The 25,652-nt window shown below is 41.1% G+C and overlaps 2 protein-coding genes across 16 annotated transcripts in view; both read right to left on the bottom strand.

Moving 5' to 3' along the window:
- Positions 1 to 14,580, bottom strand: part of LOC139755949 (monocarboxylate transporter 14-like) — a 50,745-nt gene extending 36,165 nt beyond the window's left edge. Inside the window, exon 1 of the mRNA XM_071674737.1 lies at positions 14,305 to 14,580. Within this exon, the coding sequence (XP_071530838.1) occupies positions 14,305 to 14,560 (256 nt within the window). The 5' untranslated portion in view covers positions 14,561 to 14,580. The remainder of the gene's footprint in view (positions 1 to 14,304) is intronic.
- LOC139755950 (uncharacterized) overlaps positions 1 to 25,652 on the bottom strand; it is a 1,365,710-nt gene that overhangs the window by 785,755 nt on the left and 554,303 nt on the right. The window lies entirely within an intron of this gene.

Below are 25,652 nucleotides of genomic sequence, written 5' to 3'. Positions count from 1 at the left end.
AAAAGCAAATGGATTTGTATGTAGCATTTATGGATCTGGAGAAGGCATATGATAGAGTTGATAGAGATGCTCTGTGGAAGGTATTAAGAATATATGGTGTGGGAGGCAAGTTGTTAGAAGCAGTGAATAGTTTTTATCGAGGATGTAAGGCACGTGTAGGAAGAGAGGAAAGTGATTGGTTCTCAGTGAATGTAGGTTTGCGGCAGGGGTGTGTGATGTCTCCATGGTTGTTTAATTTGTTTATGGATGGGGTTGTTAGGGAGGTGAATGCAAGAGTTTTGGAAAGAGGGGCAAGTATGAAGTCTGTTGGGGATGAGAGAGCTTGGGAAGTGAGTCAGTTGTTCGCTGATGATACAGCGCTGGTGGCTGATTCATGTGAGAAACTGCAGAAGCTGGTGACTGAGTTTGGTAAAGTGTGTGAAAGAAGAAGGTAAGAGTAAATGTGAATAAGAGCAAGGTTATTAGGTACATTAGGGTTGAGGGTCAGGTCAATTGGGAGGTGAGTTTGAATGGAGAAAAACTGGAGGAAGTGAAGTGTTTTAGATATCTGGGAGTGGATCTGGCAGCGGATGGAACCATGGAAGCGGAAGTGGATCATAGGGTGGGGGAGGGGGCGAAAATTCTGGGAGCCTTGAAGAATGTGTGGAAGTCGAGAACATTATCTCGGAAAGCAAAAATGGGTATGTTTGAAGGAATAGTGGTTCCAACAATGTTGTATGGTTGCGAGGCGTGGGCTATGGATAGAGTTGTGCGCAGGAGGATGGATGTGCTGGAAATGAGATGTTTGAGGACAATGTGTGGTGTGAGGTGGTTTGATCGAGTAAGTAACTTAATGGTAAGAGAGATGTGTGGAAATAAAAAGAGCGTGGTTGAGAGAGCAGAAGAGGGTGTTTTGAAATGGTTTGGGCACATGGAGAGAATGAGTGAGGAAAGATTGACCAAGAGGATATATGTGTCGGAGGTGGAGGGAACGAGGAGAAGAGGGAGACCAAATTGGAGGTGGAAAGATGGAGTGAAAAAGATTTTGTGTGATCGGGGCCTGAACATGCAGGAGGGTGAAAGGAGGGCAAGGAATAGAGTGAATTGGAGCGATGTGGTATACCGGGGTTGACGTGCTGTCAGTGGATTGAATCAGGGCATGTGAAGCGTCTGGGGTAAACCATGGAAAGCTGTGTAGGTATGTATATTTGCGTGTGTGGACGTATGTATATACATGTGTATTGGGGTGGGTTGGGCCATTTCTTTCGTCTGTTTCCTTGCGCTACCTCGCAAACGCGGGAGACAGCGACAAAGCAAAAAAAAAAAAAAAAAAAAAAAAAAAAAAAAATATATATATATATATATATATATATATATATATATATATATATATATATATATATATATATATATATATATATATATATATTCTTTCTTTCATACTATTTGCCATTTCCCGCGTCAGCGAGGTAGCGTTAAGAACAGAGGACTGGGCCTCTGAGGAAACATCCTCATCCAGCCCCCTTCTCTGTTCCTTCCTTTGGAAAAAAAAAAATCCTCTAAGGGGAGAAAGGGGAGAAAGAATACTTCCCACGTATTCCCTGAGTGTCGTAAAAGGGACTAAGAGGGGAGGGAGCAGGGAGACTGAAAATCCTCTCCTCCAGTTTTTACTTTTCCAAAAGGAGCAGACAAGGGAGCCAAGTGAGGATTTTTCCTCTTAGGCTCAGTCCTCTGTTCATAACGCTACCTTGCTAACGGGGGAAATTGCGAATGTGTGAAATAAACACACACACACACACACACACACACACACACACACACACAGTATCGCTACCTGCTTCAGCGAGGTAGCGTCAAGAAAACAGACAAAAAAGGCCACATTCGTTCACACTTAGTCTCTAGCTGTCATGTGTAATGCATCGAAACCACGGCTCCTCATCCACATCCAAACCCCACAGATCTTTCTATGTTTTAACCTAGACGCTTCCAATTTACCCTATTCCTTGCACGCCTCTCACCCTCGTGTATGTTCAGGCCCCGATCGCTCAAAATCTTTTTCTCTCCATCTTTCCACCTCCAGTTTGGTTTCCCACTTCTCGTTCCCTCTACCTCTGACACACATATATCCTCTTGAACAATCTTTCCTCACTCATTCTCTCCATATATCCAAACCATTTCAACACCCTCTTCTGCTCTCTCCACCATACACTTTATTTCCACACATCACTCTTACGCTTTCATTACTTACTCGATCAAACCATCTCACACCACATACTGTCCTAAAGCATTTAATTTCCAACACATCCACCCTCCTCCGCCCACACACACACATATATATTTTTTTTTTTTTTTTTATACTTTGTCGCTGTCTCCCGCGTTTGCGAGGTAGCGCAAGGAAACAGACGAAAGAAATGGCCCAACCCCCCCCCCCCATACACATGTATATACATACGTCCACACACGCAAATATACATACCTACACAGCTTTCCATGGTTTACCCCAGACGCTTCACATGCCTTGATTCAATCCACTGACAGCACGTCAACTCCGGTATACCACATCGCTCCAATTCACTCTATTCCTTGCCCTCCTTTCACCCTCCTGCATGTTCAGGCCCCGATCACACAAAATCTTTTTCACTCCATCTTTCCACCTCCAATTTGGTCTCCCTCTCCTCCTCGTTCCCTCCACCTCCGACACATATATCCTCTTGGTCAATCTTTCCTCACTCATTCTCTCCATGTGCCCAAACCACTTCAAAACACCCTCTTCTGCTCTCTCAACCACGCTCTTTTTATTTCCACACATCTCTCTTACCCTTACGTTACTCACTCGATCAAACCACCTCACACCACACATTGTCCTCAAACATCTCATTTCCAGCACATCCATCCTCCTGCGCACAACTCTATCCATAGCCCAAGCCTCGCAACCATACAACGTTGTTGGAACCACTATTCCTTCAAACATACCCATTTTTGCTTTCCGAGATAATGTTCTCGACTTCCACACATTCTTCAAGGCCCCCAGAATTTTCGCCCCCTCCCCCACCCTATGATCCACTTCCGCTTCCATGGTTCCATCCGCTGCCAGATCCACTCCCAGATATCTAAAACACTTCACTTCCTCCAGTTTTTCTCCATTCAAACTCACCTCCCAATTGACTTGACCCTCAACCCTACTGTACCTAATAACCTTGCTCTTATTCACATTTACTCTTAACTTTCTTCTTCCACATACTTTACCAAACTCAGTCACCAGCTTCTGCAGTTTCTCACATGAATCAGCCACCAGCGCTGTATCATCAGCGAACAAGAACTGACTCACTTCCCAAGCTCTCTCATCCCCAACAGACTTCATACTTGCCCCTCTTTCCAAAACTCTTGCATTTACCTCCCTAACAACCCCATCCATAAACAAATTAAACAACCATGGAGACATCACACACCCCTGCCGCAAACCTACATTCACTGAGAACCAATCACTTTCCTCTCTTCCTACACGTACACATGCCTTACATTCTCGATAAAAACTTTTCACTGCTTCTAACAACTTCCAACAACACATATATATATATGTATATATATATATATATATATATATATATATATATATATATATATATATATATATATATACATATGTATATTATATATATATATATATATATATATATATATATATATATATATATATATATATATATATATATATATATATATATATATTATATATATATATATATATATATATATATATATATATATATATATATATATATATATATATATATAGACATATACATATATACACATGTACATAATTCATACTTGCAGCCTTTATTCATTCCTGTCGCCACCCCGCCACACATTAAATGACACTCCCCTTCCCCCGCACGCGCGTGAGATAGCGCTAGGTAAGGACAACAAAGGCCACATTCGTTCACACTCAAAGCTTTCCACGGTTTACCCAAGACGCTTCACATGCCCTGGTTCAATCCACTGACAGCACGTCGACCCTAGTATACCTCATCGTTCCAATTCACTCTATTCCTTGCACGCCTTTCACTCTCCTGCATGTTCAGGCCCCGATCGCTCAAAATCTTTTTCACTATATCGTTTCCTCCAATTTGGTCTTCCACTTCTCTTTCCCTCCACCTATGACACACATATCCTCTTTGTCAATTTTTTCTCACTCATTCACTCCATGTGACCAAACCATTTCAATACACCCTCTTCTGCTCTCTCAACCATACTCTTTTTATTACCACACATCTCTTACCCTTTCATTACTTACTCGATCAAACCATCTCTCACCACATATTGTCCTCAAACATCTCATTTCCAACACATCCACCCTCCGCACAACCTTATCTATAGCCTACGCCTCGCAACCATATAACATTGATGGAACCACTGTTCCTTCAAACATACCCATTTCTGCTGTTCTCGATTACCACACATTCTTCAACGCTCCCAGAAACCTCGTCCTCTCCCCATCCTGTGACTCACTTCCGCTTCCATGGTTCAATCCGCTGCCAAATCCACTCCCAGATATCTAAAACATTTCACTTCCACCAGTTTTTCTTCATTTGAATTTACCTTGTCCCTCAACGCTTCTGTACTTAATAACCTTGCTTTGATTCACATTTACTCTCAGCTTTCAGCTTTCACACACTTTACCAAACTTAGTCACCAGCTTCTGCAGTTTCTCACACGAATCAGCCACCAGCGTTGTATCATAAGCAAACAACAACTGACTCACTTCCCGAGCCCTCTCATCCACAACAGACTGCATACTTGCCCCTCTTTCCAAAACTCTTGCATTCACCTCCATAACAACCCCATCCATAAACAAATTAAACAACCAATCACTTTCCCCTCTTCCTACTCGTACACATGCCTTACATCCTCGATAAAAACTTTTCACTGCTTCTAGCAACTTGCCTCCCACACCATATACCCTTAATACCTTCCGCGGAGCATCTCTATCAACTCTCTCATATGCCTTCTCCAGATCCATAAATGCTACATACATATCCATTTGTTTTTCTAAGTATTTCTCACATACATTCTTCAAAGCAAACACCTGATCCACACGTCTTCTACCACTTCTGAAACCACACTGCTCTTCCCCAATCTGATGCTCTGTACATGACTTCACCCTCTCAATCAATACCCTCCCATACAATTTCCCAGGAATACTCAACAAACTTATACCTCTGTAATTTGAGCACTCACTTTTGTCCCCTTTGCCTTTGTACAATGGCACTATGCATGCATTCCGTCAATCGTCAGACACTTCACCATGAGCCACACATACATTGAATATCCTTACCAATCAGGCAACGACAGTCAACACCTTTTTTTAAATAAATTCCACTGCAATACCATCCAAACCCGCCGCCTTCACGGCTTTCATCCTCCACAAAGCTTTCACTACCTCTTCTCTGTTTACCAAACCATTCTTCCTGACCTTCTCACTTCGCACACCACCTCTTTCGTCTAACACATTCAACAATCTTTCAAAATACTCATTCCATCTCCTTTTCACATCACCACTTCTTGTTATTACCTCCCCATTAGCCCCCTTCACCGATGTTCCCATTTGTTCTCTTTTCTTACGCACTTTATTTACCTCCTTCCAAAACACCTTTTTATTCTCCCTAAAATTTAATGATACTCTCTCATCCCAACTCTCATTTGCACTCTTTTTCACCTCTTGCACCTTTCTCTTGACTTCTTGCCTCTTTCTTTTATACATCTCCCAGTCATTAGCACTATTTCCCTGCAAAATTCGTCCAAATGCCTTCCTCTTCTCTTTCACTAATAATCTTACTTCTTCGTCCCACCACTCACAACCCTTTCTAATCTGCCCACCTCCCACGCTTCTCATGTCACAAGCATCTTTTGCGCAAGCCATCGCAGCTTCCCTAAATACATTCCATTCCTCCCAAATTCCCCGTACGTCTTTTGCTCTCACCTTTTTCCATTCGGCACTCAGTCTCTCCTGGTACTTCCTCACACAAGTCTCCTTCTTAAGCTCACTTACTCTCACCACTCTCTTCACTCCAACATTCTCTCTTCTTTTCTGAAAACCTCTACAAATCTCATCTTCTCCTCCACAAGATAATGATCAGACATCCCTCCAGTTGCACCTCTCAGCACAGTTACATCCAAAGTCTCTCTTTCACGCGAATATCAATTAACACATAATAACGCTCTCTTGGCATTCTCCTACTTGCATACGTATACTTATACGTAAGTATATCTCTCTTTTTAAACCAAGTATTCCCAATCACCAGTCCTTTTTCAGCACACAAATCTACAAGCTCTTCACCATTTCCATTTACAATACTGAACACCCCATGTACACCAATTATTCCCTCAAATGCCACATTACTCACCTTTGCATTAAATCACCCATCACTATAACCTGGTCTCGTGCATCAAAACTACTAACACACTCACTCAGCTGCCCCCAAAACACTTGCCTCTCATGATCTACCTTCTCATGAACAGGTGCATAAGCACAAATAATCACCCATCTCTCTCCATCCACTTTCAGTTTTACCCAATCAATCTAGAGTTTACTTTCTTACACTCTATCACATACTCCCACAACTCCTGTTTCAGGAGTAGTGCTACTCCTTCCTTTCCTCTTGTCCTCTCACCAACCCCTGACTTTACTCCCAAAACATTCCAAACCACTTTTCCCCTTTACCCTTGAGCTTCGTTTCACTCAGCGCCAAAACATCAAGGTTCCTTTCCTCAAACATACTACCTATCTCTCCTTTTTTCTCATCTTGGTTACATCTACACACATTCCAAACACTCCAATCTGAGCCTTCGAGGAGGATGGGCACTCCCCGCATGACTCCTTTCTCTGTTTCCCCTTTTAGAAAGTTAAAACACAAGGAGGGGAGGGTTTCTAGTCCCCCGCTCCCGTCCCCATTTGTCGCCTTCTACGACAGGCGGGGAAGGCGTGGGAAGTATTTTTTTCTCCCCATCCCCAGGGATATAAATTCAGTTATACTCTGAGAATAATGCCAGAATTAAACGTATAAACGACAGCGGTAACGGGGACACTAGAAGGCTAATATGCAGCAGCAGAGAGTAAGTGATAGCTTAAACAACTGCTGAGCGGAATTTCATTTGTTTGTCAAGCTAAACTTTTTATTTTTTTTTTTTTACCAGACAACCCAGTGAGCCAATCAGGCCTCATATTGTCTGTCTTTTCTCATCAAACTCTTGTAAATAAACATCTGCAATTTTCACAAGAATCTGCCAACAGTGCTGTATTATTAGCAAAGAACAAAGTGATTCACTTCACAGGCCATCTCATCTCCTACAAACTGCACACTCGCCCCTCTTTCTAAGGCTCTTCCATTTACATTCCTCACCATCCCACCCATAAAAACAAAGTAAAATCACACACCCCTGCCGCAGACCAACCTTCACTTAGAACCATTTACTCTTCTTATTCCTATTCGTATAGGTCTTACACTTTTGATAAAAACTACTCACTGCTTCTAGCATCTTTCCTGTCACACCGTATATTCTTGATACCTTGTACAGGCATCTCTATGAACTCTGTCATATGCTTTCTCCCGATCCATTAATACCTATACAAATCCATCTTTTTCTCTCAGTATTGCTCACACATATTCTTTTAAGCAAACACGTGATCCACACATGTTTACTATGGACATACCTGCTATCAGAGAGTAGGAAAATACGAGGAAAGAAGCAGAAGGTGCGAAGGCCGAGAAATGCCCATCCCCAGACTGGACAGCAGTCCTCCTGCGAAGACCAACTTTCTGAATCCGAGCACTTGACCATAGGACTCATCAACAGCACTGATATGCTCCAAATGAAGTTTTCTGAGTTGTAAATCCAAGCAACCATTGCTGAAGGCGTTTCCATTTCCAAGAGAAATTTGGAGAACATGATACCAAAACATGGTCCCATAATGGCCGCAAGGAGCTGAGGATGAGAGAGTTTCACAGTGACAAGAAATGCCTCTCACTTAGGAAATATATCTTCACTAAATCCAAACTGTTAGATATCATGAAGTTATACTATAAATATTACAGAAAATACATAAAAAGAAAGTAACTTTGCTGCTTGAGCAGCATTCACTGTACGTCCGCTGATCTGTACCTCTCGCGATGACCTCCTTTACCATGCTAATCAACGCACCTTCTTTGCAGAGGTAATGATTGTAATCCAGTATAGACAGTTGGGTGTATAGAAATGATGGAGTGTAGACAGCTGGGTGTGTAGGAAGGATCGAACGTAGACAGTTGTGTGTGTAGAAGGATCGAGTGTAGACAGTTGGGTGTGTAGGAAGGATCGGTTGTAGACAGTTGGGTGTGTAGGAAGGATCGGTGTAGACAGTTGGGTGTGAAGGAAGGATAGGGTGGAGACAGTTGGGTGTGTAGGAAGGATCGGGTGTAGGCAGCTGGTGTGTAAGAATAAAAGTGCTATATGAATGGTACTTTCTATGAAATCCCTCCAGTATTATCAAATATAAGAAAAAATTTTGAATACTACAGAACCAAGGCCGAGGTCACCTACAGTTATAATAATTTTCCTGGTAAGGTTGGCAGGGCAGTTCATGGCTAGGTCAACCAGGACACACAAACTACCAACACCTTGGATAATTTCTCAATCCTCTGATCGATGATAATGGACGAGCTCACTTCCGATGGTTTTAAGTTCTATATTACAGAAGCACTTTCCAGTTTTATCTGGTTATGATTTCGACTACAGACGTATAAAGCATATGATTACACTGTACAACTCTTATGACAGGAATTTTATTGTTGCCAGCAGACTCCCTCAGGATATATATATATATATATATATATATTATATATATATATATATATATATATTATATATATATATATATATATATATATATGTATTTATATACATATTTATTTATTTATCATACTTTGTCGCTGTCTCCCCGCGTTAGCGAGGTAACGCAAGGAAACAGACGAAAGAAATGGCCCAACCCCCCCCCCCCATACACATGTATATACATACGTCCACACACGCAAATATACATACCTACACAGCTTTCCATGGTTTACCCCAGACGCTTCACATGCCTTGATTCAATCCACTGACAGCACGTCAACTCCGGTATACCACATCGCTCCAATTCACTCTATTCCTTGCCCTCCTTTCACCCTCCTGCATGTTCAGGCCCCGATCACACAAAATCTTTTTCACTCCATCTTTCCACCTCCAATTTGGTCTCCCTCTCCTCCTCGTTCCCTCCACCTCCGACACATATATCCTCTTGGTCAATCTTTCCTCACTCATTCTCTCCATGTGCCCAAACCACTTCAAAACACCCTCTTCTGCTCTCTCAACCACGCTCTTTTTATTTCCACACATCTCTCTTACCCTTACGTTACTCACTCGATCAAACCACCTCACACCACACATTGTCCTCAAACATCTCATTTCCAGCACATCCATCCTCCTGCGCACAACTCTATCCATAGCCCAAGCCTCGCAACCATACAACATTGTTGGAACCACTATTCCTTCAAACATACCCATTTTTGCTTTCCGAGATAATGTTCTCGACTTCCACACATTCTTCAAGGCCCCCAGAATTTTCGCCCCCTCCCCCACCCTATGATCCACTTCCGCTTCCATGGTTCCATCCGCTGCCAGATCCACTCCCAGATATCTAAAACACTTCACTTCCTCCAGTTTTTCTCCATTCAAACTCACCTCCCAATTGACTTGACCCTCAACCCTACTGTACCTAATAACCTTGCTCTTATTCACATTTACTCTTAACTTTCTTCTTCCACATACTTTACCAAACTCAGTCACCAGCTTCTGCAGTTTCTCACATGAATCAGCCACCAGCGCTGTATCATCAGCGAACAAGAACTGACTCACTTCCCAAGCTCTCTCATCCCCAACAGACTTCATACTTGCCCCTCTTTCCAAAACTCTTGCATTTACCTCCCTAACAACCCCATCCATAAACAAATTAAACAACCATGGAGACATCACACACCCCTGCCGCAAACCTACATTCACTGAGAACCAATCACTTTCCTCTCTTCCTACACGTACACATGCCTTACATTCTCGATAAAAACTTTTCACTGCTTCTAACAACTTCCAACAACACATATATATATATGTATATATATATATATATATATATATATATATATATATATATATATATATATATATATATACATATGTATATTATATATATATATATATATATATATATATATATATATATATATATATATATATATATATATATATATATATATATATATTATATATATATATATATATATATATATATATATATATATATATATATATATATATATATATATATAGACATATACATATATACACATGTACATAATTCATACTTGCAGCCTTTATTCATTCCTGTCGCCACCCCGCCACACATTAAATGACACTCCCCTTCCCCCGCACGCGCGTGAGATAGCGCTAGGTAAGGACAACAAAGGCCACATTCGTTCACACTCAAAGCTTTCCACGGTTTACCCAAGACGCTTCACATGCCCTGGTTCAATCCACTGACAGCACGTCGACCCTAGTATACCTCATCGTTCCAATTCACTCTATTCCTTGCACGCCTTTCACTCTCCTGCATGTTCAGGCCCCGATCGCTCAAAATCTTTTTCACTATATCGTTTCCTCCAATTTGGTCTTCCACTTCTCTTTCCCTCCACCTATGACACACATATCCTCTTTGTCAATTTTTTCTCACTCATTCACTCCATGTGACCAAACCATTTCAATACACCCTCTTCTGCTCTCTCAACCATACTCTTTTTATTACCACACATCTCTTACCCTTTCATTACTTACTCGATCAAACCATCTCTCACCACATATTGTCCTCAAACATCTCATTTCCAACACATCCACCCTCCGCACAACCTTATCTATAGCCTACGCCTCGCAACCATATAACATTGATGGAACCACTGTTCCTTCAAACATACCCATTTCTGCTGTTCTCGATTACCACACATTCTTCAACGCTCCCAGAAACCTCGTCCTCTCCCCATCCTGTGACTCACTTCCGCTTCCATGGTTCAATCCGCTGCCAAATCCACTCCCAGATATCTAAAACATTTCACTTCCACCAGTTTTTCTTCATTTGAATTTACCTTGTCCCTCAACGCTTCTGTACTTAATAACCTTGCTTTGATTCACATTTACTCTCAGCTTTCAGCTTTCACACACTTTACCAAACTTAGTCACCAGCTTCTGCAGTTTCTCACACGAATCAGCCACCAGCGTTGTATCATAAGCAAACAACAACTGACTCACTTCCCGAGCCCTCTCATCCACAACAGACTGCATACTTGCCCCTCTTTCCAAAACTCTTGCATTCACCTCCATAACAACCCCATCCATAAACAAATTAAACAACCAATCACTTTCCCCTCTTCCTACTCGTACACATGCCTTACATCCTCGATAAAAACTTTTCACTGCTTCTAGCAACTTGCCTCCCACACCATATACCCTTAATACCTTCCGCGGAGCATCTCTATCAACTCTCTCATATGCCTTCTCCAGATCCATAAATGCTACATACATATCCATTTGTTTTTCTAAGTATTTCTCACATACATTCTTCAAAGCAAACACCTGATCCACACGTCTTCTACCACTTCTGAAACCACACTGCTCTTCCCCAATCTGATGCTCTGTACATGACTTCACCCTCTCAATCAATACCCTCCCATACAATTTCCCAGGAATACTCAACAAACTTATACCTCTGTAATTTGAGCACTCACTTTTGTCCCCTTTGCCTTTGTACAATGGCACTATGCATGCATTCCGTCAATCGTCAGACACTTCACCATGAGCCACACATACATTGAATATCCTTACCAATCAGGCAACGACAGTCAACACCTTTTTTTAAATAAATTCCACTGCAATACCATCCAAACCCGCCGCCTTCACGGCTTTCATCCTCCACAAAGCTTTCACTACCTCTTCTCTGTTTACCAAACCATTCTTCCTGACCTTCTCACTTCGCACACCACCTCTTTCGTCTAACACATTCAACAATCTTTCAAAATACTCATTCCATCTCCTTTTCACATCACCACTTCTTGTTATTACCTCCCCATTAGCCCCCTTCACCGATGTTCCCATTTGTTCTCTTTTCTTACGCACTTTATTTACCTCCTTCCAAAACACCTTTTTATTCTCCCTAAAATTTAATGATACTCTCTCATCCCAACTCTCATTTGCACTCTTTTTCACCTCTTGCACCTTTCTCTTGACTTCTTGCCTCTTTCTTTTATACATCTCCCAGTCATTAGCACTATTTCCCTGCAAAATTCGTCCAAATGCCTTCCTCTTCTCTTTCACTAATAATCTTACTTCTTCGTCCCACCACTCACAACCCTTTCTAATCTGCCCACCTCCCACGCTTCTCATGTCACAAGCATCTTTTGCGCAAGCCATCGCAGCTTCCCTAAATACATTCCATTCCTCCCAAATTCCCCGTACGTCTTTTGCTCTCACCTTTTTCCATTCGGCACTCAGTCTCTCCTGGTACTTCCTCACACAAGTCTCCTTCTTAAGCTCACTTACTCTCACCACTCTCTTCACTCCAACATTCTCTCTTCTTTTCTGAAAACCTCTACAAATCTTCATCTTCTCCTCCACAAGATAATGATCAGACATCCCTCCAGTTGCACCTCTCAGCACAGTTACATCCAAAAGTCTCTCTTTCACGCGAATATCAATTAACACATAATAACGCTCTCTTGGCATTCTCCTACTTGCATACGTATACTTATACGTAAGTATATCTCTCTTTTTAAACCAAGTATTCCCAATCACCAGTCCTTTTTCAGCACACAAATCTACAAGCTCTTCACCATTTCCATTTACAATACTGAACACCCCATGTACACCAATTATTCCCTCAAATGCCACATTACTCACCTTTGCATTAAATCACCCATCACTATAACCCGGTCTCGTGCATCAAAACTACTAACACACTCACTCAGCTGCTCCCAAAACACTTGCCTCTCATGATCTACCTTCTCATGACCAGGTGCATATGCACCAATAATCACCCATCTCTCTCCATCCACTTTCAGTTTTACCCATATCAATCTAGAGTTTACTTTCTTACACTCTATCACATATTCCCACAACTCCTGTTTCAGGAGTAGTGCTACTCCTTCCTTTCCTCTTGTCCTCTCACCAACCCCTGACTTTACTCCCAAAACATTCCCAAACCACTTTTCCCCTTTACCCTTGAGCTTCGTTTCACTCAGCGCCAAAACATCAAGGTTCCTTTCCTCAAACATACTACCTATCTCTCCTTTTTTCTCATCTTGGTTACATCTACACACATTCAAACACTCCAATCTGAGCCTTCGAGGAGGATGGGCACTCCCCGCATGACTCCTTTCTCTGTTTCCCCTTTTAGAAAGTTAAAACACAAGGAGGGGAGGGTTTCTAGTCCCCCGCTCCCGTCCCCATTTGTCGCCTTCTACGACAGGCGGGGAAGGCGTGGGAAGTATTCTTTCTCCCCTATCCCCAGGGATATAAATTCAGTTATACTCTGAGAATAATGCCAGAATTAAACGTATAAACGACAGCGGTAACGGGGACACTAGAAGGCTAATATGCAGCAGCAGAGAGTAAGTGATAGCTTAAACAACTGCTGAGCGGAATTTCATTTGTTTGTCAAGCTAAACTTTTTATTTTTTTTTTTTTACCAGACAACCCAGTGAGCCAATCAGGCCTCATATTGTCTGTCTTTCTCATGCAAACTCTTGTAAATAAACATCTGCAATTTTTCACAAGAATCTGCCAACAGTGCTGTATTATTAGCAAAGAACAAAGTGATTCACTTCACAGGCCATCTCATCTCCTACAAACTGCACACTCGCCCCTCTTTCTAAGGCTCTTCCATTTACATTCCTCACCATCCCACCCATAAAAACAAAGTAAAATCACACACCCCTGCCGCAGACCAACCTTCACTTAGAACCATTTACTCTTCTTTATTCCTATTCGTATAGGTCTTACACTTTTGATAAAAACTACTCACTGCTTCTAGCATCTTTCCTGTCACACCGTATATTCTTGATACCTTGTACAGGGCATCTCTATGAACTCTGTCATATGCTTTCTCCCGATCCATTAATACCTATACAAATCCATCTTTTTCTCTCAGTATTGCTCACACATATTCTTTTAAGCAAACACGTGATCCACACATGTTTACTATGGACATACCTGCTATCAGAGAGTAGGAAAATACGAGGAAAGAAGCAGAAGGTGCGAAGGCCGAGATGCCCATCCCCAGACTGGACAGCAGTCCTCCTGCGAAGACCAACTTTCTGAATCCGAGCATCTTGACCATAGGACTCATCAACAGCACTGATATGCTCCAAATGAAGTTTTCTGAGTTGTAAATCCAAGCAACCATTGCTGAAGGCGTTTCCATTTCCAAGAGAAATTTGGAGAACATGATACCAAAACATGGTCCCATAATGGCCGCAAGGAGCTGAGGATGAGAGAGTTTCACAGTGACAAGAATGCCTCTCACTTAGGAAATATATCTTCACTAAATCCAAACTGTTAGATATCATGAAGTTATACTATAAATATTACAGAAAATACATAAAAAGAAAGTAACTTTTGCTGCTTGAGCAGCATTCACTGTACGTCCGCTGATCTGTACCTCTCGCGATGACCTCCTTTACCATGCTAATCAACGCACCTTCTTTGCAGAGGTAATGATTGTAATCCAGTATAGACAGTTGGGTGTATAGAAATGATGGAGTGTAGACAGCTGGGTGTGTAGGAAGGATCGAACGTAGACAGTTGTGTGTGTAGGAAGGATCGAGTGTAGACAGTTGGGTGTGTAGGAAGGATCGGTTGTAGACAGTTGGGTGTGTAGGAAGGATCGGGTGTAGACAGTTGGGTGTGAAGGAAGGATAGGGTGGAGACAGTTGGGTGTGTAGGAAGGATCGGGTGTAGGCAGCTGGGTGTGTAAGAATAAAAGTGCTATATGAATGGTACTTTCTATGAAATCCCTCCAGTATTATCAAATATAAGAAAAAATGTTTTGAATACTACAGAACCAAGGCCGAGGTCACCTACAGTTATAATAATTTTCCTGGTAAGGTTGGCAGGGCAGTTCATGGCTAGGTCAACCAGGACACACAAACTACCAACACCTTGAGATAATTTCTCAATCCTCTGATCGATGATAATGGACGAGCTCACTTCCGATGGTTTTAAGTTCTATATTACAGAAGCACTTTCCAGTTTTATCTGGTTATGATTTTCGACTACAGACGTATAAAGCATATGATTACACTGTACAACTCTTATGACAGGAATTTTATTGTTGCCAGCAGACTCCCTCAGGATATATATATATATATATATATATATATATATATATATATATATATATATATATATATATATATATATATATATATATATATGTATTTATATACATATTTATTTATTTATCATACTTTGTCGCTGTCTCCCCGCGTTAGCGAGGTAACGCAAGGAAACAGACGAAGGAATGGCCCAACCCACCCACATACACATGTATATACATACACGTCCACACACGCACATATACATACCTATACATCTCAACGTATATATATGTATATATATATATCATATTTATATTTTTATTATACTTTGTCGCTGTCTCCCGCGTTTGAGAGGTAGCGCAAGGAAACAGACGGAAGAAATGGCCCCCCCCCCCCCACACACACACACACATGTATATACATACGTCCACACACGCAAATATACATACCTACACAGCTTTCCATGGTTTACCCCAGACGCTTCACATGCCTTGATTCAATCCACTGACAGCACGTCAACCCCGGTATACCACATCGCTCCAATTCACTCTATTCCTTGCCCTCCTTTCACCCTCCTGCATGTTCAGGCCCCGATCACACAAAATCTTTTTCACTCCATCTTTCCACCTCCAATTTGGTCTCCCTCTTCTCCTCGTTCCCTCCACCTCCGACACATATATCCTCTTGGTCAATCTTTCCTCACTCATTCTCTCCATGTGCCCAAACCACTTCAAAACACCCTCTTCTGCTCTCTCAACCACGCTCTTTTTATTTCCACACATCTCTCTTACCCTTACGTTACTCACTCGATCAAACCACCTCACACCACACATTGTCCTCAAACATCTCATTTCCAGCACATCCATCCTCCTGCGCACAACTCTATCCATAGCCCACGCCTCGCAACCATACAACATTGTTGGAACCACTATTCCTTCAAACATACCCATTTTTGCTTTCCGAGATAATGTTCTCGACTTCCACACATTCTTCAAGGCCCCCAGAATTTTCGCCCCCTCCCCCACCCTATGATCCACTTCCGCTTCCATGGTTCCATCCGCTGCCAGATCCACTCCCAGATATCTAAAACACTTCACTTCCTCCAGTTTTTCTCCATTCAAACTCACCTCCCAATTGACTTGACCCTCAACCCTACTGTACCTAATAACCTTGCTCTTATTCACATTTACTCTTAACTTTCTTCTTTCACACACTTTACCAAACTCAGTCACAAGCTTCTGCAGTTTCTCACATGAATCAGCCACCAGCGCTGTATCATAAGCGAACAACAACTGACTCACTTCCCAAGCTCTCTCATCCCCAACAGACTTCATACTTGCCCCTCTTTCCAAAACTGTTGCATTTACCTCCCTAACAACCCCATCCATAAACAAATTAAACAACCATGGAGACATCACACACCCCTGCCGCAAACCTACATTCACTGAGAACCAATCACTTTCCTCTCTTCCTACACGTACACATGCCTTACATCCTCGATAAAAACTTTTCACTGCTTCTAACAACTTTCCTCCCACACCATATATTCTTAATACCTTCCACAGAGCATCTCTATCAACTCTATCATATGCGCTAGGAAAAGACAACAAAGGCCCCATTCGTTCACACTCAGTCTCTAGCTGTCATGTATAATGCACCGAAACCACAGCTCCCTTTCCACATCCAGGCCCCACAAAACTTTCCATGGTTTACCCAGGACGCTTCACATGACCTGGTTCAATCCACTGACAGCACGTTGACCCCGGCATACCACATCGTTCCAATTCACTCTATTCCTTGCACGCCTTTCACCATTCTGCATGTTCAGGCTCCGATCACTAAAATCTTTTTCACTCCATCTTTCCACCTCCAATTTGGTCTCCCACTTCTCCTCGTTCCCTCCACCTCTGACACATATATCCTCTTGGTCAATCTTTCTTCACTCATTTTCTCCATGTGACCGAACCATTTCAATACACCCTCTTCTGCTCTCTCAACCATACTCTTTTTATTATCACACATCTCTCTTACCCTTTCATTAACTACTCGATCAAACCACCTCACACCACATATTGTTTACATACGTAAATTTGTGTATATCTCTCTTTTTAAATCAGATATTCCCAATCACCTGTCCTTTTTTTTCAGCACACACACACACACACGCAGACACACACACACACACACACACACATATATATATATATATATATATATATATATACATATATATATATATATATATATATATATATATATATATATATATATATATATATATATATATATATATATATATATATATATATATATATATATACATATTTTATCCCTTGGGATAGGGGAGAAAGAATACTTCCCATGCATTCCTCACGTGTCGTACAAGGCGACTAAAGGGTACAGGAGCGGGTGGCTGGAAACCCTCCCCTCCTTATCTTTTAACTTTCTAAAAGGGGAAGCAGAAGAAAGAGTCACGCGCGGAGTGCTCATCCTCCTCGAAGGCTCACACTGGGGTGTCTATATGTGTGTGGATGTAACCAAGATGAGAAAAAAGGAGAGATAAGTAGTATGTTTGAGGAAAGGAACCTGGATGTTTTGGCTCTGAGTGAAACGAAGGTCAAGGGTAAAGGGGAAGAGTGCTTTGGGAATGTCTTGGGAGAGAAGTCAGGGGATAGTGAGAGGACAAGAGCAAGGGAAGGAGTAGCACTACTCCTGAAACAGGAATGGTGGGAGTATGTGATAGAGTGTAAGAAAGTAAACTCTAGATTGATATGGGTAAAACTATAAGTTGATGGAGAGAGATGGGTGATTATTGGTGCATATGCACCTGGGCATGAGAAGAAAGATCATGAGAGGCAAGTGTTTTGGGAGCAGCTGAATGAGTGTGTTAGTGGCTTTGATGCACAAGACCGGGTTATAGTGATGGGTGATTTGATTGCAAAGGTGAGTAATGTGGAAGTTAAGGGAATAATTGGTATACATGGGGTGTTCAGTGTTGTAAATGGAAATGGTGAAGAGCTTGCACATTTGTGTGCTGAAAAAGGACTGGTGATTGGGAATTCCTGGTTTAAAAAGAGAGATATACATAAGTATACGTATGTAAGAAGGAGAGATGGCCAGAGAGCGTTATTGGATTATGTGTTAATTGATAGGCGCGCGAAAGAGAGACTTTTGGATGTTAATGTGCTGAGAGGTGCAACTGGAGGGATGTCCGATCATTATCTTGTGGAGGCGAAGGTGAAGATTTGTATGGGTTTTCAGAAAAGAAGAGAGAGTGTTGGGGTGAAGAGAGTGGTAAGAGTAAGTGAGCTTGGGAAGGAGACTTGTGTGAGGAAGTACCAGGAGAGACTGAGTACAGAATGGAAAAAGGTGAGAACAAAGGAGGTAAGGGGAGTGGGGGTGGAATGAGATGTATTTTGGGAAGCATTGATGGCTTGCGCAAAAGATGCTTGGGGCATGAGAAGCGTGGGAGGTGGGTTGATTAGAAAGGGTAGTGAGTGGTGGGATGAAGAAGTAAGATTATTAGTGAAAGAGAAGAGAGAGGCATTTGGACAATTTTTGCAGGGAAAAGATGCAAATGAGTGGGAGATGTATAAAAGAAAGAGGCAGGAGGTCAATCAAGATAAAGGTGCAAGAGGTGAAAAAGAGGGCAAATGAGAGTTGGGGTGAGAGAGTATCATTAAATTTGAGGGAGAATAAAAAGATGTTTTGGAAGGAGGTAAATAAAGTGCGTAAGACAAGTGAGCAAATGGGAACTTCAGTGAAGGGGGCTAATGGGGAGGTGATAAGTAGTGGTGATGTGAGAAGGAGATGGAGTGAGTATCTTGAGGGTTTGTTGAATGTGTTTGATGATAGAGTGGCAGATATAGGGTGTTTTGGTCGAGGTGGTGTGCAAAGTGAAAGGGTTAGGGAAAATGATTTGGTAAATAGAGAAGAGGTAGTAAAAGCTTTGCGGAAGATGAAAGCCGGCAAAGCAGCAGGTTTGGATGGTATTGCAGTGGAATTTATTAAAAAAGGGGGTGACTGTTTTGTTGACTGGTTGGTAAGGTTATTTAATGTATGTATGATTCATGGTGAGGTGCCTGAAGATTGGCGGAATGCTTGCATAGTGCCATTGTACAAAGGCAAAGGGGATAAGAGTGAGTGCTCAAATTACAGAGGTATAAGTTTATTGAGCATTCCTGGTAAATTATATGGGAGGGTACTGATTGAGAGGGTGAAGGCATGTACAGAGCATCAGATTGGGGAAGAGCAGTGTGGTTTCAGAAGTGGTAGAGGATGTGTGGATCAGGTGTTTGCTTGGAAGAATGTATGTGAGAAATACTTAGAAAAGCAAATGGACTTGTATGTAGCATTTATGGATCTGGAGAAGGCATATTACAGAGTTGATAGAGATGCTCTGTGGAAGGTATTAAGAATATATGGTGTGGGAGGCAAGTTGTTATAAGCAGTGAAAAGTTTTTATCGAGGATGTAAGGCATGTGTACGTTTAGGAAGAGAGGAAAGTGATTGGTTCTCAGTGAATGTAGGTTTGCGGCAGGGGTGTGTGATGTCTCCATGGTTGTTTAATTTGTTTATGGATGGGGTTGTTCAGGAGGTGAATGCAAGAGTTTTAGAAAGATGGGCAAGTATGCAGTCTGTTGTGGATGAGAGAGCTTGGGAAGTGAGTCAGTTGTTGTTCGCTGATGATACAGCGCTGGTGGCTGATTCATGTGAGAAACTGCAGAAGCTGGTGACTGAGTTTGGTAAAGTGTGTGAAAGAAGAAAGTTAAGAGTAAATGTGAATAAGAGCAAGGTTATTAGGTACAGTAGGGTTGAAGGTCAAGTCAATTGGGAGGTAAGTTTGATGGAGAAAAACTGGAGGAAGTAGTGTTTTAGATATCTGGGAGTGGATCTGGCAGCGGATGGAACTATGGAAGCGGAAGTGAATCATCGGGTGGTTGAGGGGGCAAAAATTCTTGGAGCCTTGAAGAATGTTTGGAAGTCGAGAACATTATCTTGGAAAGCAAAAATGGGTATGTTTGAAGGAATAGTGGTTCCAACAATGTTGTATGGCTGCGAGGCGTAGGCTATGGATAGAGTTGTGCGCAGCGCAGGAGGGTGGATGTGCTGGAAATAAGATGTTTGAGGACAATATGTGGTGTGAGGTGGTTTGATCGAGTAAGTAATATAAGAGAGATGTGTGGAAATAAAAAGAGTGTGGTTGAGATAGCAGAAGAGGGTGTTTTGAAATGGTTCGGTCACATGGAGAGAATGAGTGAGGAAAGATTGACCAAGAGGATATATGTGTCAGAGGTGGAGGGAACAAGGAGAAGTGGGAGACCAAATTGGAGGTGGAAACATGGAGTGAAAAAGATTTTGAGTGATCGGGGCCTGAACATGCAGGAGGGTGAAAGGCGTGCTAGGAATAGAGTAAATTGGAACGATGTGGTATACCGGGGTCAACGTGCTGTCAATGTATTGAACCAGGGCATGTGGAGCGTCTGGGGTAAACCATGGAAAGTTCTGTGGGGCCTAGATGTGGAAAGGGAGCTGTGGTTTCGGTGCATTATTACATGACAGCTAGAGACTGAGTGTGAACGAATGGGGCCTTTGTTGTCTTTTCCTAGCGCTACCTTGCACACATGTGGGGGGAGGGGGTTGTTATTCCATGTGTGGCGAGGTGGTGATGGGAATAAATGAAGGCAGACAGTATGAATTATGTACATGTGTATATATGTATATGTCTGTGTGTATATACATATGTATACATTGAGATGTATAGGTATGTATATTTGCGTGTGTGGACGTGTATGTATATACATGTGTATGTGGGTGGGTTGGGCCATTCTTTCGTCTGTTTCCTTGCGCTACCTCGCTAACGCTTGAGACAGCGACAAAGCAAAATAAAATAAATGAAATAAAGAAGTAATAAGTATAATGTGAGTAAATCAAAATGTGCAATTTATGAGCCATATATTACTGAAGGAAAGGCTGGAATTAAAGATAGTCCTTGAGGGATACTGGGGCAAGTTAGAGTTTAATTCTGAAAGATGTATTAGAGTGGATGAAGGAGTTTTACCTTTGACAATGGATTTGTGAGGCCGTGTAAAGGTTGGGATACATAAGGAATTTCCTATGCCTGGAGTACACATGTATTGGCGAATGATTTGACTGACAAATTAGTCCTGGAGCCTATGATGAGCAGTAATCCATTTGATGTAGATACTATTGAAAAGGCGGACGACATGACAGATAAAACTGTAGAGAATCAGTCTGATGGTAATGTAGTGAAATGGTTTATCCAGCTTGTGTTGTGACTAGGTCAATGTTAAAGAAAGAAGTCGATTACGATTTAGGTGAACTATTTAATGAAGAGTATGTAACTAGAAATAATTCAGAAGAAATTGGAAAGAAGAAGAACACCGTGGAATCAAAACTTGAGTGTACTTCCAGATTTTGTAGTGGACAAGGAATAGTTGACAAAGTTGCAGAAGGGTGATGATAATTTGAGAGAATGCTGGAGTGAAGCTGCTAGAAATGAGAATGAGAGTGATATGTCAGTTGGATTTTATGTACAAAATGGTGTGTTAATAAGAAAATGGAGGACTGCCTATGTTCCAGCATCTGATCACTGGAAGGTCAAAAAGCAAATAGTAGTTCCGAAGAATTATAAGGTACATGTAATTGCTATGTCTCATAGTTCTTGTTTGTCTGGACATTTGGGAGCTAGAAAGACAAATGGTAGAATATTGTCATTGGCCAAATATGAAGAAAGATGTGTCCCAGTATTCTAAGAAATGTAAATTATGTAAGAGAGTAGGTAAGCTCAGTCAGACTATACAGCCAGCACCATTGCAGCCAATTCCTGCTTTTTGTAAACCTTTCAGCAAAATTGTAATTGACTGTGTAGGTCCTCTACCTAAATAAAGCACGTAAAGGAAATCAGTATTCATAACAATAATGTGTACATCTACTAGCTTTCCAGAAGCAGTACCATTACGTAGCATAAATACTTCTCCTGGGTGGGTATGCCTGAAATTATACAGACCAGGGAAGCAATTTCACTTCAGGAATTTTTAAGAAAATTTTAAAGGGGTTACATATCACACATAAACTGTCAAGTGCTTATCACCCACAGAGCCAAGGAGTTGTGGAGAGATTCCATCAGACTTTGAAAAATACTTTGGGAATGTATTGTGAGGAGTTGTTAGTAGACTGGGATGAGGGTCTGCCTTTAGCATTGTTTGCATTAGAGATTTAGTACACGAGTCTACAGGTCTCAGTTCATTTGCGTTAGTGTATGGACATGAAATAAGAGGTCCATTGAGTATGTTGAAAGAGAAATGGTTAAGGAAGAGTGATTCTCCTGGATTACTGAAGTATGTATCAGATTTTAAAAGCAGATTGTGTAGAGCTAGAGAGATTGCTGCAGAAAATTTGAAAGGGTGTCAAGAAGATATGAAGGTGTTGTATGACAAAAAATTTAGAAGCAGAGAGTTCAAACCAGGTGATCGAGTGTTGGTATTATTGCCTCAGACAGGAAATCCTCTGAGAGCAAGGTCTTATGGTCCCTGGATTATTGAGAGGAGAGTGGATGACTTGAACTACTGAATACTCCGGAGATGAAGCCAAGCCAGATATGTCACATAAACATGATAAAACCTTATCATGATAGAAATTCTGCAAAGGATGATGAGGTTACAATTGTGCATTGTGCATGTAGTATGTCTGATGATGCAGAGGATGTGGATGGAAGTGAAAATGTAAAGTTGGAGAGATGTGAAGACAAATTGTTAAAAAATTCAGATGTGTTAGATAATCTGAAGAAGAAGCGTGATCATTGAGAAACTGAGAGAGGAGATAAGATCATACAAATAATGAATGAGTTTAGGTGTTTGTTTTCTGATGTTCCTTGGAGAACTGATGTATTACTGCATGACGTCGAAACTGACGATGCAACATCTGTCAAGCAGCATCCTTATAGAGTGAATCCTAAAATGAGAGAAATAACGAGAAAAGAAGTACAGTATATGCTTGCAATGATCTGATTGAAAAAAGTAATAGTCCTTGGAGTTCACCTTGTAGATTTTGTACTGATTTCAGATGGGTAAATATGATAACTAAAGCTGACTCGTATCCTATTCCAACAGTAGAAGTTTGTATTGATCAGATAGGAGATGCTAAATTTGTAACCAAGTTAGACTTATTGAAAGGGTATTGGGAAGTACCTTTGACTGAGAGAGGAAAGGAAATTTCTGCATTTGTAACTATGAATGTGATGTATCAGTATAAAGTGATGCCCTTCGGTATGTAAAACAGTGGTAGTACTTTCCAAAGATAAGTAAATCAAGTATTGTGTGATGTTAAAGATTTTTCTGTATATATAGATGATATAGTACTGTATTCAAAAACCTGGATAGAACATTTGTATTTAGTGAGGGAAGTGTTTAATAGGTTGGACAAAGCAAATTTGACGGTAATCCTTGTAAAGAGTGAATTTGCTAAAGCAAATGTAGAATATCTAGGTTATGTTGTTGGTCAGGTAGGTGTAAAACCAATCACTGCTGAGAAAGAAAGTATTGTAAAATTTCCAGCACCTACGAATAAGAAAGAATTATTGAGACTTCTGGGTATGGCTGGATATTATCGTAAGTTTTGTAAGAATTTTCCAATCATTGCCTTACCATTAATCAACGTATTGTCAAAGAAAGTCAAATATGTATGGAGTGATCAATGTAATGAGGCCTTTAAGAAATTTAAACAGATACTTGCATGTACATCCATACTTCTATTCCAAATTATGATAGACCATTTAAATTGTATATAGATGCGAGTGATTTTGGGGTTGGTGGATTCTTAATGCAGAGAAAATGATATTGACTTTCCGATTTGTTAATTTTAAAAGAAGTTAATGTCCTATCAGAAAAACTGCAGCACTATTGAAAAGGAAACATTAGCCTTGATTTGAAATTTGAATAATTTTGATTATATTTGAGAGGAGCAGGTAGGCCGATCCAAGTGTTTACCGATCACAATCCCCTTGAACTTTTGCATAAGATGAAAAATGTAAACCAACGTATAACAAGATGGAGTCTTTTGTTACAAGGTTATGATTTGATTATTATGTATATAAAAGGAGAGGGTAATGTTATAGTTGATGTACTGTCTCGCATACTAGTTAGTTATGAGTCAACTAGTGGCTGACTCATGTCTCTTTTGGGAGGGGGATGTTACAGTTATCTTCCCTATTTACCAATAAATGCTATAGTTACTCATGATATCTTATTGAATTTTCTTTGAGAAATTGTATAGAAACTGGAAGACGGTCAAGGTCAAGCCTCTCTCTCAGGAGTGGCCATTAAGAGGAAGAATGTGAAACAAAGCTGTTGGTAAATGTATAATGTGATGTGTGCATATCTCACTCATTTCAAACCCTCATATTATATAATCGAGGTCAGTGCATTTGCCAGAGTGATGTTAAGTAAAGTAATATAGAGAGAGATCTATGTAACAAGAATGAATTGTATTATTTATGTTACGAGACAGCCATGTTTATTTTGCTATTATGATTATATTTCTAAAGATTTTTATATGTGTTTGGTAACTGACCAACATGAGAAGAAGGGAAAGAGTAGGTACAATTACGACCGTCAGCTGTCAGGAGATGTTAGCCAGATTGTGAGGGAATCTGTGTCTAGCTCAAGTCTCTCTCTTAACAGAAGCCGTTATTTCAGAGTTATCTGTTTTAATGGGTCTATGGGCTGATTATACACCCTTTAATGTGTAAGAGGTGGAGGTAGAACGTAACAGAAATCATAAGGTAATACTTGCCGCTGTGACGAAGCAGCCAAGCAGGACCACGTAACCCCAGCCTCCGTCAGGGAAGTCGCCATCGTCATCTTCAGGCTTGTCCCTCAGGCTGCACTTGTCATTTCTTAAAGCCTTTATCTGAGTGCACTGTACACTCTCGACTGATTTTTCATTTGCAATATTGTCAATGTGAACTTCGTATCTTTGTCCTCTTATCTTGTTTACTTCTCCATTTTCGGTATCTCCAAGTTTATCTTTCCATTCTGTATAAACGTCGCAACGATGAAGGACATACCTATTGGGAAGGCCGCCCTGGTCGGGGAGAGTTCGGCCATGCTGCAGGTGTGTGATGCTCTCACTACGATGGATAACTTCATCAACATAACATGTATTCCAGTATCCTCTTCCCACTACTGCAGTTGGCTGCTGCCTGCATATTCTAGTTGGGTT

This window comes from Panulirus ornatus, chromosome 20, assembly GCF_036320965.1.
Source record: "Panulirus ornatus isolate Po-2019 chromosome 20, ASM3632096v1, whole genome shotgun sequence".
NCBI classification, from domain to species: Eukaryota; Metazoa; Arthropoda; class Malacostraca; order Decapoda; family Palinuridae; genus Panulirus; species Panulirus ornatus.
The sequence above is the reverse complement of the archived record's forward strand: the minus strand, read 5'-3'. Positions and strand labels throughout refer to the sequence as shown.